This window comes from Oryzias latipes, chromosome 2, assembly GCF_002234675.1.
Source record: "Oryzias latipes chromosome 2, ASM223467v1".
Taxonomy (NCBI): domain Eukaryota; kingdom Metazoa; phylum Chordata; class Actinopteri; order Beloniformes; family Adrianichthyidae; genus Oryzias; species Oryzias latipes.
This window is the reverse complement of record NC_019860.2, coordinates 10,860,146-10,881,267: the sequence shown is the minus strand read 5'-3', so window position 1 is coordinate 10,881,267 and position 21,122 is coordinate 10,860,146. Positions and strand designations below refer to the sequence as shown.

Sequence of the window (21,122 nt, the reverse complement as noted above, 5' to 3'; positions counted from 1 at the left end):
CAGAGTCTACATAACCTATGGCACTGAAAGTCTAAAGCTCAGTGACCCTCCCCCCCTTTCCTTGAACTATTCAACAACACTGATGACTGAAGTGTTTCATTGTTGATACAAATCAGCAATTTCAAGCCAACTTTGGATTTCACAAGATGATCATTATTCATTATTTATTAGAAAGAAATGGGTTTTCCCTGACTGCCTTAAGGTCTTGGTCACAACTGTCCTCACAGCTTGATGTCTGCGGGCGAAAAAATGGACTAACATACGAGGCATGCAAGTGGCCCACACAAAATAAGGTTGTAGATTGGCAAGTTTGTCTGGGGAAAGTGTTTATCCACCTTTTTTTCTAGGGCCACGCTGTGTGCAACAGGTCGTAGTAAACACTTCTCCAACACACAAGGGGAAAGTAGGCAAAACGCAGGCGTGTCGCACATATTTTTGAGTTTTTCTTACTCCACTAAAAACGGCACACCATGTGAGGGGTTTGTGAGTGCTGTTCACGTGATAAGTGTGCACTCCTTGTGTGCGGAATGACGTAGATTGTGGTTCCTGACGCAACCCTGTATTTTATCCGGGCTGGGGACCGGCACAGGGGGACCCAGACTTGAGCCCCCTTGTGGCTAAGGGGGCCCAAGAAACCCCAGTCCTGCACCCGGCCAATTGGGTCACTAAACTACAGACAGATCATGTATTCAGCAGTCCTTGTGATGCAGTTGCTTTGATGGAAGGGGAAAAAAGTCACGGCCAATGGGACCTTTGGGCTACGTGTTTAACTTCAGCTTTTTTTTGACCCAAGTTATGAAAGCAGTGAGAAAAAATATTTCGATTGTAAAATAGATGGTAATTACGGAACCTTATGACATGATCTACAAACGATAACTATGTTTATTCTCTGTTACATGTAATCATGAGTTTGTTTTAGCCCAATTGAAATCAAGATTTTAACCCTGTTGCCTTCACCACGTTTCCGCAGTGTTAAATAAGAAAAAATACTTTTCAATTACCAAATAGGGGTCAAATCCCTGCTGTTGCTGGATTACGCTCAGTAAAAAAGGTTTGTGTTAATGCTAATTAAATAGCCACATTCCCATTTGGGAACAATTCCGATGTCAATTATTAAAAAAATAAAATAAAATGAAAAGTGCACCCCCCCCCCCCACCCCCCCCCCCCCGTGGGATCTGACAAAATATGTTTGTTTTTAACAGTTCACCTTGTAATTCTTAGGGCTTGTTTTCCCAACAACCACCTTGTGGTTACTTGATGAACTGCACCCAACTCCACTCAAGACCCCATTTAAATGTGCTTCAACCTGGAAGTGCAGTATCGTGAGATTGGGATTAAGAACAATGAACAGAAAGTGCTATGTTTTTTTTTATAATTCTATAAGCATAAGTTTGATTTTTTTTTAAAGACAAACGAAGAAAAAAAGGTTTTGCTGCTTTTTCTGATATTATGAAAGGCTAAAGGAAATTTGTGGGATACTGACAGTAAAGATGAGCCCTTGAAGTTTATGAAGGGTTTATAAAGAGGGTTAACTACACAAAGGCTTTAAATACCGCTGTGGAAGGCTTGTTGTGTGTTTATATACAAGTTTGACTGATGGATGATGAATTCTATTTGATTCTGGGAGGAGATTTTCAGAAGGTCTCGTATCATTGATCAGACTGCAGAGGTGCTGAGAAGTGCAAACGCCCACCAAAGGTAAAATAAAAAAAAAAGGAAAACAATGAAACATAGAAGCTGATGGAGGACTTGTACAATTTTTCTTTTAACCCAGAAACCTTTTTGAGGCTCCAGCAGCACCTAAAGTTCTGGATTGGCTGAAGTCACTGAACTTTTTCCATCTTAAAAGGGAAAAAAAGAACAAAAGATGCTTCACAGATGCGGTGCAGCCTTTTCTTGTTTCTCATGAGCCACTTGACCCGCAGCAGATGCCATGGACGATGAGTGGATGATGAAGAGGATGAGGCAGAAAGCAAAAGAAAACACACCCGCACGGCGCCATTGGTCTCCACAGCGACAAGGTCGGTGCTGATGATGAGGCGAGGACAGCAAAGGGCGAGCCCAGGGGAGCAGACCAGATCAAATGAAATACCACAGAGGAAGAGGGGCCTAAAGAGGAGCTGATTTATCTGTGAAGAGTTCTGGGTAATTAATTAGAAACTCAATTATCCAAACCGTACTTCACCAGTCTCAATTCATTAGTGGGGATTCGGCCTCGCCCCTCTCCCGCTTAGGAGGTAAAGGAACTGCTCCTCAGCGCACGGGCGCACGCTCTGATTGACGCAGTGTTCCTTCTTTTAATTATTCCTCAACCCAAAAAGGTGGCAGCATCCCGCCAGTAGCCTCTGCCCCCCCAAAAAAGCTCATTTCCAGGGCTGAGTGTGCATGACAGAAATGTCATCACGACCAAAATGGCTCCGAGCGCCAAAAACCTTTCTCAGGGAAATGATATTTTTCTAATCCGGTGGAAGGCGGATCACGTCAGCCTCGTTAAAGCCTTGATAGCAGGTCTTTAATATTCACCGTCTTAATTAGGGGCCGCAGTTAATTTCATTAAATTCTTTGGCTGCTAAATGAAGCAGATTATGAGACATCTTTTATTGCGAAGCGTGAAATTACAGCCTGCCCGCTGCCAACGGCGGGGCCACGCTAATGAATTACAGGGTAAATAACACCCGAATTAACCATCCAATTTAACTCCGCACAAAGCGCCCGGCGCCGAGGGGGGACGAACGCTCTTGTCACAACCACCCGGCCCCGCGAGAGGCAATTACAGACAACGATCAGCTGCCTCCAAACACGCGGAGCTGCTGTAGGAAAACAGCCAACCTGAAGCCAAAGTGAAAGGAATCTGGGCGAAGACGCTTTAGAAACCTCGAACAGCGACTAGAGATCGTGGCCAATGTTGTGTATTAACCTACCGAGTACTGTACTCCCCACTTATTCGCAGGGGTTAGGGACCACAGACACCCGCGAATACACAGGGAAACACTGTATTACAATATTTCCAAATACTTGTTGGTCCACGGCGATAACCAATTTTTCGTGCTTAAAACCCTTAATTTATAGTTACTGAGGATGTTTTGCCATCTCAAAAAACAACTCAAACTTGCACAAGAGTTCATTCAACTGCCAAATCCAGTCTCTGCCTGGTAACAGCTGTGAAAATTTGGCGTTTGTGATGACACCAGTGGAATTTAAAACAGTTATTTTACAGTGCAAACAATTAGCCTCCGGTATTTGCATTAGCTTTGCAAGTTTCCACTGGAGACCTGGTACACTGAGTAGTGATACAACTCAGCTTCCAGTGCAAATATAGTAAGAGGATGAGGTTTACAGGGTTTATTTTTCCAGTTCAAATGGAAACTTGACCACATTATTTTTGAAGGGTCTTAAAGACATGGTCGTCAGAAAAATTCACTCAGGGAGGCAAAGTTACAAAGAAGAAAAGGTCAAATTTCAGCCATAATGTTTCGAGAAACTGCTTCAAATTGCTAAAGATGGATCTTCAGGGCCTGTGATGATGGACTGGAGTCAACCAGTCCTGCCTTAAAAAAGGAGACAGACGGCTAAAGCTACGTTTACACTTGGCATGTGACGTATTCAAGAACGTGCTAAAAGCGGGTTCTTGAACACGGACTTAGCCCATAGTGTTCACACTGGACATGCATTTCTTCTACTGTTTACTAGCGCATGTCCACCACCTACAGTTGGAAGAGGCTTGGTGTGAAATGTCAAAGCGGTGCAAATCTGGTGAATCTTGTTCTTTCAGAGCTCTATTCCTATATAGGGAAAAGAATAGAATTCATAGAAGTCCAGCCGGTCACAAACTGCAGTTATTAGATTCTGCTCCGTGATATATTTTCAAACAGATGGGACGCCATCCATTCGTCAATACCAAATCAGAGCCCCTGGTTGGTCAAAGTTGCAATACTCGTTTTGTACGTAGAGCCCACAAACAGTTGTAAAAATGTACATGACTACACGGGACACGCACAGTTCCAAAATTGGGAGTGGCTGCTTGAACGCATGTTGCCGAGGACGGTGTCTCCGTAGCTTCATGGGAAAATGTTTTGACCAGTCGCACAGCAGTTTTTGTTTGGTTCTAGAGTACCGTAATTTTAGAACTTTCAGGGCTGCCAAATGACAACAACATAAAAGGAAACGCTGCTAAAAATATAATTGAATGACAGTTAAAGCCTTCATTTAGGCCAAAGGAACTGCTTATCACTGGTGCTTTAGCTGCAGTGTCAGCGTTCTTTGAAGCAGACTAAAGCCGCCTTGCGCCAAGAAGCAACTCTTTAAAGTAGTGAAGTGTTCACTGCAATCGCTGTAAACCAACTGATTCTGATGCCGAGAAAAGCAGCTTCCGAATTTGTTGAATGTAGGTTAATTGCGTAAATGGTCAAAGAGTTACGATAGTTCAAAGAGCGTCTGATATTTTGCTGTCGTCTGCAACAGCTTTGTATTAAACAGCTTAGTGCTTTGATTCGACAAACATCACTTCCTTCGATTTGTTAGAGCTGAGATGTCTGGAGTCTTCCTGCTTTGCTTCAGGATCCATCGTCAGTGTCTTGATGTGTTCAGCGGGCTTAGGTTTAGTTCTGAAGACAAACGCAGCAAAACCTCCGAAGGTCTCTGGTGCCGTGTCGACAGAAATTAATTTGTTGAACTGTTGCTCTTCAAAGCACCTCGGTCAGCCTCTCCACGGAGTCACGAGCGAGCGTCCCCCCACCATCCTGCAATTAGTGGTTAATTAGTGTTGTGGAGCAGATGTCGGAGGATCCCTGTGCCGTCAACAGCCTCTGTAAACAAAGCTGGACGTGTGGGCTCGCTCTTAGAGGAGGAGGAAACGGCAGTGTGCGAGGCGGTGGGAGGGTAGAGATGTTCTCCTTAGAGAATCAAAACCACAAGACAGAAACGGAGGACCGAGCTTCTGAGGCTAAACACTTTGATCTGACTCGTTATTTGGCACACTTGTCATCTGATGTACCAAAAGTCGATTTATTCCAAATTTGAAGAAATCTTAAACTTCTCCATTAGCTCTGGTCTCAAAGTTTGAGGAAACTCATCAATATCTTCTCCTAACCGGCCGCAAACCATTAAAAACAAATAAACTTATAGTTTTGTGTCTGACTGACCTCACTGGTGTTTTCAATAAAGCGAGTCAACACTTCCCTGTGTAAATGAAAGTGTTCATTTCAATTAGCTAATTGAGTTAGAGTGGAAGCCCGCCCTGTTTTATTGCAACAGGAGTGCGTCTGTATGTGTGTGCGATTTAATGAGCACCGCACTCGCTCGACAAGGCGTTCCCCCCTCAACAAAACGGAGACGTGAACTGCCGACACCTCCAGTCGAGGTGAGTCTCGCCAAGAGTCCCTCTAATGAGATCAGGACCGGTGGAGAGAGGCGGACACACACAAACACGCATGCACAGCTCCAGCCGCGCACAGGTGTAATGAGGATGAAGAGGAGAGGAGCAGCGGGACTTGAAGTAGAAATGCCACAGGAAAGACCAGGCTTTTCCCTCAGTAGTGCCTGACAGGGTTTTAAAGCATTTTCGGTTCGTCGTGGCTGCGGTCATTTCAACACATTCGCTTCTACATCTGTGTGACCTTTTAGATTTGAACATACCCCGTCCGCAACATGCAAAAATAATCAGCATCGACGCGCTTGCAAACAGTAAAATCCGCTGCGGTGACAAAGAGCGCCGTCTCATTAGCACGAGTGTGAAGATGCAGGGAACAGCAGGACTCGCTCTAACGGGGGAAATGGAGTGTAAATGGAGTGATAATGGGCAGAAAGGGGGATGAACCCTGAACGTGGAGAGCAGCCTGTGCAGTCGCTGGATGACTCACACACACAAACACACACACAAACACACACAACCACGAAGGGCTGTAGTGAGTTGAGGGATCAGGTGTACGGATGAGTTTTTAAAGAGCTATTTTATTTCCTTGATTTTGTATTTGAAGCCCCTCCCCCTTTTTGACTTGTTTTATTAAGGTATGAACCTCCTATAAGATCCAAATCATTCTGCTTTATCCGACTTTTATCCGATGCTTTTTATTCGCAGCTACAGGATAAGAATTAAAAACAAAAGAGAATGATGATTTCAATGCTAAATTTCCGTTAACTTTAAAGCTTTGGCTCCAACGTTGATGTCCTTTGAACTACCATAAATCTAAACTGTTTAAGCAATTACCGTAATTCTAATGGCTTCTGAAGCGGTTAAAAGCAGCTTTGCGTTGATATGCAACACTTAACAGTAGTGACGCGTTTACACGACTATCGTAACCCAACTGGTTCAAAGAGCGCGTGTTCTTTTGGGTCGGTATTAACCTTTTTAATCCTGTACTTTAGTTCCAGTGATGACATTTCCAACGGATTTGGAAGTTCAGAAAAGCTGCTTTGCGCTGATATGTAACACTTTACAAAGGTAAAATGTTTTCCACAGTTAACCATAAAGCACATGTGTTAAACTCAAGGCCCGCGGGCCAAATGTGGCCCGCCATGTTATTTTCTGTGGCCCACGAGAGCATAAAGGTTTTTCATTGTTAGAATAAAATTTTTCTTTAGTTGATAACATATTATTTATATAGCTGCTGTTATAATTATTCAGTGTTTGCAGGTATTCTGTGTGTATGCAGACAAATTGTTGTCATTAAACCATAATTTGGATGCAAGGCTGTGTGCAGCCTTTTTAGTAAAATGTTACACGTGTAATACATGTTCTTTCTAGCTCAGTTTTATGTTATTTTTCTTTATTCACTTGGACAGTCTGATCCTTCATTAATGGAGTTTTGTGGGTTTTAATAAGCGGACAAAGTTTAAAAGGATTTCTGCTAGAGTAACAAGCAAACATATTTTCTATGCAGCTGTAATTGTCACTTTAAAAAGTTATAACAAATAAATAATGAGTTATTTAACATTAAAGAGCAGTTACATTTATGTTTACATTTAGTTACATGTATAAGTTATATCTGGCCCTTTGAGGACAACCGCTATGCTGATGTGGCCCTCAGTGAAAATGAGTTTAACACCCCTGCCCTAGACCAACTGATTCTGACGCAAAGAGAAGCGGCACCGTAGCACTGGGATGCAACACTTCAGGATCCGATAGAATTACAGTAACCGCATAAAGAATTACAACAGTCAGAGGAGCATATTCTTTCGTGTCCCTTTAACACTAGGACTTTAGCTCAGACGCTTTTGAATGATCATAACTCTTCAAGCGCTTTTGCAATGAACACAAAGCAGCTGATTCTGACAGCTGTTACATATCGGTGGAAAGCTAGCTGTGTCTGCGTCAGACTCTGTTCCTTCTGGTGTTGATAGTCTACTGTAACCCTTTAACTTTTGGTCTGTACTGTAATTCCGGCGAATTCTAAAGGAGAGGAAAGCAGCCTGGTGCTGATATGCATGTCTATGCAATCCATGTAAATCAGTGGATTATGCCATCATGCAACACTTTACGTTTTCTTCAGATAACTTTTGCTTGTGGCTGCCTTCCTTTGTTTTAACCTTTATTGTATTTTATCTCTACTGTTTTTTTCATTTGAATTTGCACTGCCTTTTAACTATGCCTTGTAAAGCATGTTGTGGTTTTGACTTGTCAAATGACCTGAATAAATACAAACATTTCCTCTTCTTCTTCTTAATAATGTGCTGCATGTTGGTGCAAGTCCGGTGCCGAAGGTCGCTTTTCTCTGAGTCGGGATCAGCTGATTCACGTTGATAGCGTGAGCAGTCAAGGAGTCACGGTACATCAGAGTGTGTGCTATTTGCTTTAGACACTGCCGTTTTAAATGAGCACATGCAGTACTGTGCCAGACGCGAAAAATTTGAAATATTCGCGTTTGCAAATAAAAAAAAAAAAAACTTGAATATTTTTTTACAGCTTAAACAACATGAAGAGCTCCAGAAAGTCAGAATCTATCTCATATTTGGATGATGTAGCAGCTGCGATGAAGCAAATTAACAAATTTTTGGTAGAAAGTGGGTTTAAATATGAGGAGGAGCAGTTGGAGCCTCGTCTTCATCACACAAAGTCGTGAAGAAAAGATGAATGAGGGAGCAGAGCAGGGAGATGCTGCGAACAAGACACTGCGAGTGTCTCCAAATGAAAGCTGGCAGGCTTTGTGTGGAATGATTTAGGACATAATGAGTCTCTGCAGCCTGAACTCAAACAGCACCACTGAGGAAGAAGAAGAGGAGGAGGAGGAGGAGGATGGTGCATTTGAAGCCGCTGGGATCTTCAGATTCTTCTCACAGACTCAGCGGCAATTACATCTGTCTGCAGCACCGGCTCAGCAGGTCTTTTTCTTAAACGCCACCGCCCCCCCTCCACCTCTGTCCCTCGCCTGCTGCCTCCTCCTCTTCACAGATGCGATTTGTTCATTTGCAGATCACAAACGAGGCTGCGGCGGCGGCTCGAGAGGCCGCAATTACACTGCCACTAATTGCCCGATTTCTTGTCAGAGACACCCCCCCCTGCCCCCCCAACCTGAGCGAAGTCCAAAGCGCTCGTTTGAGACGGATGAAGAGCAGATGAGGAGCTCTGGCGGCCGGCGCAGTGGGGTCGTCTGAACCGACCGTCTCCTTCATCCTCTGCTTCCTTTCAAATCGCTCGCAGAAAAAGGAGGAAGAAAGGGGGCGGAAATAGCGGGACAGGCAGCCCGTCTCCTCCTAATGATGCGTTCAGAGAACCCGGGAATGCCCTGCGCTCTAATTGATGTCAAGTGTGTGATTTTGCTGCTAATCAAGGCTGAGCGTGAGGCGGCGGCGGCGGCGCTCTCACCTGTTTGATGGGGATGGCTCGCCCGCTGCCGATGCTGTCGGCTCGAGCTTCCAGGCCTTTTTTTTCCTTTTCCGGCTCGTTGGCCTTCCTCGACTGTGGATCAGGAGAGAAACACGAGTGATCACCTGCAGCTGCTCAAACAGGAAGCGACCCCTCCTGAAAGGGTCAGTTGTCACTGAAGCCTTTGCGGGAAACACTAGCGCGGACTGCTGTAGAACCCTTGGTTACTATTTTAATTAGCAGTCAATTGTTCATTCATTGAAGTTCCTCACATACCTTATAAGAGGATTTAGATTTTTCAGCTGCTTTCTACGTCTTTCAGGTTAAGCTCCTGAACACCAGGAGATGAGAGCAGAACTAACTTCACCAAACAAACCTCTGCCTGCTTTTCTTTTAGAAACCTTTACACGAGTTTTCAGGGTCTGATTAAGACGAAGCATTTAACTAAAACACAACTCAAATAGTTGTGACTTTTCTGTTTCGAAAACTAAAAACATAAAAATCTTCTATGATAATTTTGGTTCTGGCAGTTGTTAAAATAAATAAGCAAAATCAACATGAGAAATACTTTAAAGACATGTTTTGCCTTAAGCCTTAGTAACATGCACCCAAACAGGAGGCTGATTTAGTGAGTAAGTGAGTGATTTAGTCAGTGAGAGAGAGAGTGAGTGAGTGAAAGAGAGAGTGACAGTGAGTTAGTCAGTGAGAGAGAGAGTGAGTGAGTTAGAGAGAGAGTGAGTGAGTGAAAGAGAGAGTGACTGAGATAGTGAGTGGGTGAGAGAGTGAGTGACTGAGTGAGTGAGAGAGTGAGTGACTGATTAAGTCAGTGAGTAAGTGAGTGAGTGAGTGAGTGAGTGAGTGAGTGAGTGAGTGAGTGAGTGAGTGAGTGAGTGAGTGAGTGAGTGAGAGAGAGAGAGTCGGACAGAGAGAGAGAGTGAGTGATTGAGAGACAGGTAGACAGAGAAAGACAGAGTGAGTGAGTGAGTGAGTGAGTGAGTGAGTGAGTGAGTGAGTGAAAGAGAGAGTGACAGTGAGTTAGTCAGTGAGAGAGAGAGTGAGTGAGTTAGAGAGAGAGTGAGTGAGTGAAAGAGAGAGTGACTGAGATAGTGAGTGGGTGAGAGAGTGAGTGACTGAGTGAGTGAGAGAGTGAGTGACTGATTAAGTCAGTGAGTAAGTGAGTGAGTGAGTGAGTGAGTGAGTGAGTGAGAGAGAGAGAGTCGGACAGAGAGAGAGAGTGAGTGATTGAGAGACAGGTAGACAGAGAAAGAGTGAGTGAGTGAGTGAGTGAGTGAGTGAGTGAGTGAGTGAGTGAGTGAGTGAGTGAGTGAGTGAGTGAGTGAGTGAGTGAACGAGAGAGTGAGTGAGTGAGAGAGAATGTGAGTGAGTGAGTAAGTGAGTGAGATAGAGTGTGGGTGAGTGAGAGGAGGTGAGACAGAAAGTGAGTGAAGTGAGAGAGTGAGTACGAGTGAGAGATTGAGCGAGTGAGACAGAAAGAGTGAGTGGGTGAGTGAGTCAGTGAGAGAAAGTGAGTGAGTGAGAGACAGGTAGAGAGAGAGAGAGAGACACAGAGTGAGTGAGTGACTGAGTAAGTGAGTGAAAGAGAGAGTGAGTGAGACAGAATGTGAGTGAGAGAGAGAAAGTGAGACAGAGAAAGTGAGACAGAGAGAGTGAGACAGAGAGTGAGTAAGAGTGAGTGAGTGAGTTAACGAGTGTGAGTGCGTGCATGCTTTTTGGTGTCTTTATTTTCGTTTGTGTATTTATTTTTTAATTTAGGCCTGTCTGTCTGTTCATCTCTGTTTTTAACATCTTATTTATGGTATTAATATTTCCTGTATTATATTATTTATATTGTATTACTTGATGCAAGTGCTATCAAGTGCCGTTAAGGGGGCTTTCCTGTTCCAGACTAAAACTTGTAAACAAAACCATGTGACTAAAGATCTCTACACTCATTCGTCAGGAATTAGGATGGAGAGGCAAATCAACCAGAGGCAAAAATGATGGAAGTCCTAAGCTTTTAGTACAAACTTTATATTACGCTCACAAGTTTTGCTCGTCTGTATCAACGTCAGACTCAACAATTTTTTGGTCCGGTGGAGTCATGCTGCAAGGCGGTTACTGGCAAGAAGACAGCTAAGAAAGTACCACGTTTAATCATAAGTGTTTATGATTGTCAGGAAAACAGTGAGAAGCCATGTGTATTACATTAAAAGTTGATTTAAAGTGTCTGAATTCATCCGATCACATTTCAATGAGTTGCTGTGCCTAATTGTTGTGGTGCTTTGGCATTATTATAAGAGAATTCTGTTAAAAAAACGAAAAGGTCGCTTTTAGGATGACGTCACAGCAATGCCCGTCAGGCGCGTGGTGCGTAACGAGACACAGAAAAGGCATGTATGAAGAGTTTTCCGCTGTGTTAAAATAAACATTCTAACAAATGAACAGCTGGACTCTTTTTTCTGTCTGATAACACGACAATTGTGGCTTTACATATGTCCACAGTTCCTCTGTTGCTACATTCCTTCTCTGTTTACGTCGGCTACGGTGGTCGTTTTGGTCCAGTTGTTCCGCCCTGGAACAGATTGTATTCAGACTGAGGAATCTCAGAGTGAACTGAAGCTCAGGCTGATTGGAAACAAACTAAGACCGCCTCCAAAGATGGATCAGAGAGCGTTCCTGGTCCTGGACCAGGGTCTGCTTGGATGCATTCAGACTAAAAATGTGTTCCGGATTATTGGGAGAAACAAACGCTGGCTAACTTTAAGTGAACCAAATGTGTCCAGTCTGAATACACACTTAAGCTTTCTTCACACCACCATTTCCAATGCGCGTGCTCGCAGAAACAAAAAAAAGTTCTACGACCCTAACATTTGCGTGTCCCAATCAGATTTTCCCCTTTTTCGGCGGCTTGCAGCCCATAAGGGGAGTTGAGAATAAGCCTTTAGGCAGACGGTCAAGTGTTGTCAATGTACCGTGAAGAGGTTGGAGCGGCGTTTGGACTGCTTCCGGACCGGCGTGGGAGTGTTGGTGGCGGGCGGGACGTCGATACGCAGCTCCTTCTGGCTGGTGCTGGGCGTGGACGGCACCGACGATGAGTAGTCACTCAAACTGCCGCCGCCGTTACTCGTCTGCGAGGAGAAAAGGGCAGAGAAAACAGAGAGCTTCAGATGAGCGTCACGATTAGGGCTGTTTGGAGGGAAAACGCTCCCCTGTTAGGGAGTCAACACACAAGCAGAAGGCCCGACTCTGCAGAGGATGTAGAGGGAAGATAAACATGGCTCCCAGGGGACGGTGAGGCTGAGCGATGGCTCTTTAATGAGGAATCGATGGAGGACTGAAGGATGAAGATGGGAGCGTGATGATAGCATCACTGCTCTTTTCTGTCACACACTAAAGCTGCAAACATACCAGTTGGGAGGCCTTCAACCCTGATTTGAGGGTGTTTATCATGTTTAGCACCTTCATGATGTCTGACATGATTGTCTTTTGTACTCCACTCTGCATAGCAGCTCAAGTGTGGTGTCATATTCTTTTAATGACATGCTCACCAGAGGTTCCATTGGTGTTAACTCAATTACATTTTCTGTGGCAAACTGGACTGTTCTGACCGGAATTCAATAGGGACTACCCATCGATTCCAAAGGTAAAAAGTAACCTAAATATACGTTTGTTTAGCTTGTTTTCAAAAACATTTTTAGATGTTTTTTATGGTACGCAGAACTGCAAGGACCAGAATGTTTCTTTCAGCTATTCTTCTTTCTCACTGCACATTTGATCTTAGAAATTCAGACACTCAGATATTGAATTTTTGGGGATAGTAAACCCACCCCCCTGCGCTACAAAAAAGGAAAAAATCTTTTATGGGGCTCAAAAATCCCCAAACCAAACCAAAACAGAGATATGTAGCTTGGACGTTATTATGGGATGACCATAGTAAGACGACCTATAGCTTGGCGACTATGTTTTGGCAAAGTGCGAACGTTTTCACATTTTTCCACAATATGGTGTAAAAAAACAAACTTGTTTGAGCAAAGTTTCACACACAAGCTGCCAGGTTAAATCTAAAACCCCAGCTGAAGTTTCGTTGACCTTTGACCTCCGAAAGAAGCTACCATCTTTGAAAAGAATAAAAATCTACCTTTAGCATCTTTGACAAATTTGGGAATTTCGATCTATCGCCTCCCGACTCTATATCATTATTGGGAAGCTACTTGGGGAGAAAATGTTGGTTTCAATGGCGTCAGCATGGAGAGTTTACAAAAGTTGTGTCGCATGTTTTTTTGGAATATTGTGAAAATTTCATACGTGACTCCTTCTCTCAACCTAGACAAACAATATGACATACAATATGATCACATTAGGAATGTGGGCGTGGTTAACAAAAAAAACCAACAATTTACTTCTGCTGATTCCTCAAAAAAACTTCCCTACTTACTACATAAGGAACTATGTACTATATACTACTATGTACTATATAGTACTATGTACTATATCAGTGCACTATATAGTGCACTACGTATACTACATATAGTGCACTATATATTGTGCACTGTATAGTGCGTTTGCCATTTTGTAGAGCTGTCTGAATCTACAAATCCAAAATCCAGTGCCCTTGAAATTTCCCAGAAGTCTCTGTGCATCGATGCTCACTAGATCGGCGAATACAGACCACAATGCATTGCGTTGGAACAATTTTTGCCCAAAAAATGTTTTAAAATGCTTTTTTTTTGGTAAACCATAAACATTTTTATCTTCAGAAGACGGTTGATTCATAAAATATCGTCGCAAAACGCTCATATCATTTAGATTTGAACTTCATGGAATCAATGACGTCATATCTGCCGTTAAAAAAAACAAAACAAAAAAAAAGTAGTGAGCATGGTGTCAGAATTCAGGGCACTACATAGTGCCACACTATATGGTTTTTTTCAGTAGTTGGGGGGTAAAGGTGGGAATTTGGACATAACCATAGATTGTGTTTTTCACCCCCAGGTGGCCACAAAAACAAAATGGTAACCATGGAGATAAAACCAACAGAAAAGCCCCCATTTTGAAATGGATAAGACATCAACTAGTTTTGATTTGTCATTTAAAAAAAAAATAAAGAACAAAAAAATTTTTTTTTTTCATAGTGAGAGTGTGACCTCTGACCTGGCTCAGTTGCACTGCTGACACTTGAGTCGTACACACAGAGGAGTGGCTGGGGGAGTTGGGGAGCGACTTGCATGGCCCGATGGATAGCTGCTGCTTCTTCCTAGTAGCCACAATCTTCTGAGCAACTGCAACACAAGCAAAAATAAAAAAATACGTGACTTTTTTCCCAAACAGTGCCACCACCAGGCTGTAGCCATCCAAATAAAAACCCCAGACCATGCTCCTGCCTCCTTTTTATTGAGCTTTAACCTTTTTTTTTTCCACCGCAGTGATTTTACAACGAGGACAAAGCTGTAAAGTGTTCTGGGTGAACTGGTTTAAAATTAGGACAGAGTTTTATCAGAGAGCCAAAATCAAAGACACATTTGCTCAAATTTGGGGGAAACCATTCAAAGTCCCAAGGATGAGCGGCGATCAGTCTGACATCTGATGATGGTTTTGTTTTCCTCCTTCATATTAGACACAGGGGAGTCCAATCAATACTTTAACAGACAATTAGGACAAATTCCATCAATCTTAACCCTGACTTATAAAAGGAGGTAGATGTACGTCGATGGACCATTAGGCTTTGAAACCTAAATTTTAAGCTGATAAAAGGAAAATTATATAACTTTATTTTTAATTATCTTGACACTGATTAGTTTAACAATCATATTTGCACTAAAATATATCAATTCTTTTGAAATAATTCAAGTGGCAACAAAAAGTGTTTTTAGCTTGGTACGGTCATTTTTTCTTGTGGTTTTTTGGGCGTTTTCCTGGTTAGAGCAGGTTGAAATCAAAGCCCAGACATTTCTCAAGAGTTTGATGTTGAAGGAGTCAGGAGAGAGTTAAGACTTTAGTGACTCCATTATCTCTGTTCCAATAAACACCGGCCCGTTTCATATTCTCCCAGATGAAGCCATTGTTTTAATTGGCCTCGTTAAAGACCCCCCAACTTCGGTAACGAGGAGCCGGTCGTAAACATTTGCCTCCGGGGCGACGCGAGGCCGGGCCAAGGGCAGTGAGAAGAGAGGGGCCGCCGCGGACGTGTTAAGAGGAGCCTCTGCGGCGCCCTTCAGAACAAAAACAGGCGATAAACGGCAAAGGCGAGCGATCAATACCGCTCCGGCGATGCTTCGTTTGTGGAAGAGTGCCAACCTCAATCAGCTGATGAAGTGTTTGATGTAATGAACTCCTGTGACAAGAATCAGTGCAACACAGAAGCTGTCGCCGCTGAACACGGCGGGCTGTATTTTAGTGTTAAGAGCAGTTATGATAAGGCCATGCTAAATATTTAAACTACATGGTTAATGCAATTTAACTTTACCCATCAATCTCAGTTCTGCTGCCATTCCATCTAATGGAAACGTCTCCCCTCTGATCAGATTTATGACGGGGCTGCGCCGCCGAGTGAGACATAAAGAGGGAGGGGGGGGGGGGGTTGGGGGTGAGGCTGACACTGCAGTGTTCCGCTCACCCCGCTTTAAACTGACGTGCTGAGGTCAGTGGAGGTCGCCTGGGTCCGACCGGAGCAATGACGTCATGTGACCTCTAACATAACGTTCAGTGTGTCATTGTTTTCAATTTGCTAATAAGGACGAAAATAAAAACAAAGCATGCCTTAAGATGCAATGCAAAAAAATGAAAGCATCAATCCAAAAAAAAAAAAAAAAAGATTGTAAGCCTGTTTACCACTAAATATTGTAGAATTACGCAAAATTACAACTGTTAGGAGTTCCACTAAGCTCATTACTGGGCACCATTCCTATACATTTTTATAACAATGATTATAGTTGTAGAAATAAATTGATTTTTAAAATAAAATAATAACAATAATAATAATATTAATGGATTAGATTTATCTGCACTTTTCCAGATGCTCAAAGTTCTTACAGTGTGTCCATTATCCATTCACTCTTCATTCAAACTTGGTGATGGTAAGCTACAGATGTAGCCACTGCTGCCCCGGGACAGACTGACAGAGGCGTGGCTGCCAGCACGCACCCACACCCCCTCTGACCGTCACCAAATGCTGCAATATTTTCTTCGTCAATACTGGTATAGATTTCAAATGCTACTGAAACTATTTTTGTTTTATTAGTAACCCCCAATAGTGGTCCGCGCACCATACCGGGCTTCCTTCGGCAGCTCTGCCCCGAACCAAAACAACAATATTATTTTGCGAGAACCATCCAATGGTAGATTATGTTCACTCAGACGCTGAATAAGACATACACGACTCAGTTTGAACAGATTGCCATCGTTTCATAAGCAATTTACTTCTTCACATAGCACATTTCAACTGTGTTTTGTAAATAAATAGAACTTTATTTTCTTAATTGTATCTAAAGAACCTTGGTGGTTAAGGCACTTTTCGACTTTTTTTTATACTGACACAAATATTTTGTTGTGGACACAGGAAACATATTTTCTTACTCTACCAAAAGAAAAGCACTTGAAATTTGCTAAGATATAGAAATGTGTGTGTGCTGTGATAATTAAATAACATGTATTTTATATGAATGTATTCATGTAAAAGGTTTTTTCTAAGTCATATTATTTCAAAAAGTCTTAGGGTATATATTGTGTTGGGACATGTGTATCTTAATATGTATCGTATCGCCAAGCTCTTGACAATACACGGCCCCATTACTGATGTTCCCTCTGTGAAAAAGACATCTTAGGATCCGCTCCGTCTTTATCCCTTCAACGATGGAGATGTCGCCAGCGACGCTTAAACGACACGCTTTTTGACTTTCGTCCAGAAAAAAAAAAGTGTCTTTTCATATCGGATCTGCATCAGTGTTACTGGATTGCATCCCAACGCGAAGCCTCTTCTGTTTGTGAGAGAATACGCTGATTTAAGTTGTCTGCGTAACCAATTCACTAAAGTGTTGCATATCAGCACAAAGCTGCTTTTCTCTGACTCAGAAACCACTAGAATTAAGTATGTGAAGAATGGAAGAGTTACTGTAGAGGAAATCCAAGCAAAGATTGTAAGGAAATTCTGTTGCGATACAATAGATAAAATTCGGTCAACTAGTGTTAAACAATCGAATCAACAATTGTCATCAAGTCGAGCGACTAAAAATGTCCTTATGTAGTCATAAATATAGAAATGTATTCTTAAGAGAGGATGATTTGAAAGAAACCCATAATTGTAAAAGACACGTTACAAAAATTTGACACACAAAAAAAACATACAAACCCATCATTTCCTCAGATAGGAATGTCCATTTTTTGTTAAAAGAAGACACAAACGCAAACAGAATCTAGAGGATATCTAGAGATGAATACAGAATGACACTAACACAACACAAACTCAGACTCACACCTGTTCAAACATCCGGATGAATGCTGAGACAATGTTGGAATATTTTTGGCAGACTCTGAAACATCCCTTTTTTGTAACCCTAGGACCCAAAGTGCACGTGGTTGCCATGGGAGACGCAACTGTTTGCACACTGGATGGCCTGTGCTGGGGCGCGGTGTGGTCAGTGAAGCTCATTAGCGGGCGCTAACGAAGCATACAGAGTCTGCACTCTGACACGCGTGGTGAAGAACGCGAGCTGAGCGAGTCTGTCGCCGTGCGGGGGATGGGGGTGGGGTTCATGTCCATGTAATTAGGCTAATTCAATTAGCACGCTGATGGACGAGGGAGCGCGGCGCTGCCACCCCCCTTCCCCTCCAACTGGACCAGGCTTCACTTTTCATTACAGCAAGTTACACGTTAGACGCACACGGACACGCAGAGAACACACGTATGACAGCAACGCACAGACAACGCAAATATGTACACGCACAAATCCACGGGGAGGAAACACAAACTACAAACCAACAGATTCTACAAAAAGCAAAACTAAACTGATACAATTGTTTACAACAAACAACTTCTTATGTTTTAATACCCTAGATCTTAGTAGTAGTACACTGTCTGTTAAAATAAAAGCTTTTAAAAATTTGGGTGACATTTAAATCATAGATGAGTTGTTTTGGTGTTTTTTTTTTAACAATACTTCATTTTAATTCCATTTAGTTACATCTGCCTAGTTTATTGCATAAAACCATGATGTCACACACACACACACACACACACACACACAAACGTCACTCCGTGTTCATAAGCACGAGCCTTTCTGCAAGCCATAGAGGCGATGATAAAGCTGACAGCGGCTTAAGCCCCGCCCACGGATCGATTCATCAAGGCTGAAAATTTTAAGGTCAAGGAGTGACGTTTGTAAGATCAATACACACACAAACACACACACACACACACACACAAGCATTGACCACCTAAAGCTGTGAGTTCATTAGAAACCCGATTAACCTGAAGCCGAGGCTGATCAGTGACGTCAAAATAAGATCAAGTCGAATATTAACAGAATATTCCAACAAATGAAATGTAAATAAAAGCAAGAAATTAAAAGAAATTATCTATTTGTCGCAAATATTTTCCCCCATTAATGCCCATTGACCGTTACATTTTACTTTGAAAATATTGCGCACTTACCAGTCAGGACTCGTGCGTTTCAGTTATCTAGACTGATCTACACAAACACACATGCTCACACACACAATGTAATAAAGTAGTTGTGTTGACTCACACTTGAAAAAGAAAAAAAATGCACAAAATACTGATAAAAACACATTTTAAACCCCACAAAACCAGTTTAACAGATAAAAAATATAGAAACCTGCCTGATGTATAAGACAAATAAGACAAAACTACACACAGACGTACAACACACCCAACAAAAACCACCCACAGACACACAACATCAAGCAAAAAAACAAAAAGGATTTGGACAATTTTACACACTTTGTTGCAAACGCAAATAATTCAAATGAACAGATTTCTACATTATGAACACACAACCTAACACGCTTAACACAAACAGATACACAAAAGGACACAATTGAGTCACAAAGAAGCAACCTGTTGTTAGAGACACAAACAAAAATGTACAGTGTTTCACACCACACACTCAAGTATGTAATTAGAAAAACACAAACTACAGGCTGTTGACAAAACAACACAGATAGCAAAGAAATGAAACGTCACTCACAAAAAGTTAACACAACCTGCCACAGAAATGAAAAAACATCCATTCAAGTTAAGGAAAGAAACGCACAAACAGTCACAAAGAGACTCACACAAACACACACAGGGCTGCCGGCTGCTATTGTAGACAGAAAACATTCAACTCCAGATGATTAGAAAACTGATTAATCTGAGATAATGATGAGAAAAACACAAGGAGACAGACCCCCACACACACACACACACACACACACAAAGACAAATAGTCGGAAACACACAGTGGAATCATTAAGAGGATAATAAGGGAGCATTTAGTGTGGAAATCTCGCTCCACACGCACAAACACACACAAACACTGGACTGGCACTCTGCAGTCATAAATCAGTGCCTGCTAACAGATAAATCTCTGCTCCTGCGCTGCCCCTTCAGGACAGACGGTGACACTGAGGTATGATCCCTGCAATAAACCAACATAAAAAATTCTGCTACTCTGTAAATCCCAGACCTGCTTGAAGTTGAGGCTGCACCTCCTGACTCGACCGAAATTCTTTCTCACTTTAGAGATCAAACCCTCCAGAACTACTCAGCATGCTGGAGCACGGCAGGGGTAGCATCAGCATCTTGTCCCTCTTTTCCAGTTCTTTCAGAGTTGATAAAGTGACCGAACCGGAACCTCTCCGGTCAGTAGAGTGGTCAGAACTGGTGTGAAGAGCGTCTCCGTTTGAACTCACACACGGAGGGACGAAGGCCGCTGCAGGACAGAAGCTGTGAGTCCAGGTCAGCCAAGACAACTTGGGTCACTTTTAACTTCCTCATCATGCCAGTCGGCCTCTCTTTAATGTCCGATTCTTTTATTAACACCGTTGGGAACTTGCCCCCCCCCCTCTAGATGATAAAAGCTCAAATGCAATTGGGTTTGGGCTAAATAGCCGAGCGGCTCCATTTAGGCTTTAATTGAGGTGTGATTAAGAGCGGCCGAATGGCTGCGGCCAGTCGGCTCCGTGGTGGAGGTGGGGGGTGGGGTGGAGTGTGACCTTCCCAGAGGAAGGTTGTCCCCCCCCCCGTCTCCCTGTGGAAGCCGCTCTTACCGTCCTGGAAGACTCGCTCCACGTTGAGGCCGTAGGTGGCGCAGGTCTCGTAGTAGGTGCAGCGTTTCAGCTCGTTGGAGAGTTTTCTGGCTCGGCTGTCGTCGATGACCCGCGGGTTGGTCGAGCTGATGGCGTCTGAGCAGGAGAAGGGGAGACACATTTGGGATCTTCAGGACACGCAGGATGAGTCCGGTTCGGTCAAACCGTTAAATACAGTTTGGATCAGAAACCCGGTAGAATATGAAGAGCTTCGAATTCAAAAGAAGACTTGACTGATACTTTGGGGCCCCCTGCTGGTTATTGTCTACCCAGTTGGATTTAGAATCCAAAAAATAATGCCAACCACCCAAAACATTGGCAAATGTAGGTGTTTGTGTGTTCCGGTATGCAGATTTAGCCAAACTTCTGATGGGAGTTCCATGAACCCTCAAACAAATGTCTTGTTGTTGTGCAGTTGTCTGCTGTTGTGTCTCCAGCAGCTGCTGGGTTTCTCTGGTCTCTTCACGTTCTCTGCATTTTTAAATTTCACATTCAGGGCAGCAAACGGACAACGTGTGGACTTCTCTAGTCGTCTATATGCTTCATTTTTGTCTCATTTTCAACGGTGTCCAAATTCCTGCAGCACTCACTCTTGAATGCACTATAGAGGGCCTTTGCCCCTTTTGTAGGAGGGTCTGAATTTACAATTCCAGAACCCAGTGTCCTGGAAATTACCCAGAAGTCTCTGCGAAAACCCAGTGTGCAACAATGCTCACTAGATTGCATAGAATAGAATAGAAGCTCTATTAATCGCTAAGGAAATTAAAAAATTCCTTCTGGATTGGCAAATATAGACCACAATGCATTGCGTTGAAACAATTTGTCATTAAAAAAAATGTCTTTCTTGTTGTTGCTTTTTTAGAAATCATCAACATCTTTTCCTTATCAGACCACATTGGATGCATAAACATCATAAAAAGTTTATACTATTTAGATATCTACTTTTGCAAAAGGGTAACATGTTGAGAAAAAAAAAGTAATATAATCTGTGTTTTTCAGACTATAAGTCCTTTCCGG

The 21,122-nt window shown here is 42.8% G+C and overlaps 1 protein-coding gene across 4 annotated transcripts in view; it reads right to left on the bottom strand.

Annotated features, from left to right (window-relative positions):
• LOC101165954 (arf-GAP with GTPase, ANK repeat and PH domain-containing protein 1) overlaps nt 1-21,122 on the bottom strand; it is a 131,309-nt gene that overhangs the window by 55,988 nt on the left and 54,199 nt on the right. For all 4 annotated transcript variants that reach the window (XM_023964318.1, XM_023964321.1, XM_011482933.3 and 1 more), the window contains 4 exons: nt 20,067-20,201; nt 13,953-14,080; nt 11,774-11,929; nt 8,802-8,894 (listed from right to left, as the gene is read on the bottom strand). In XM_023964318.1, the coding sequence (XP_023820086.1) occupies nt 8,802-8,894; nt 11,774-11,929; nt 13,953-14,080; nt 20,067-20,201 (512 nt within the window). The remainder of the gene's footprint in view (nt 1-8,801; nt 8,895-11,773; nt 11,930-13,952; nt 14,081-20,066; nt 20,202-21,122) is intronic.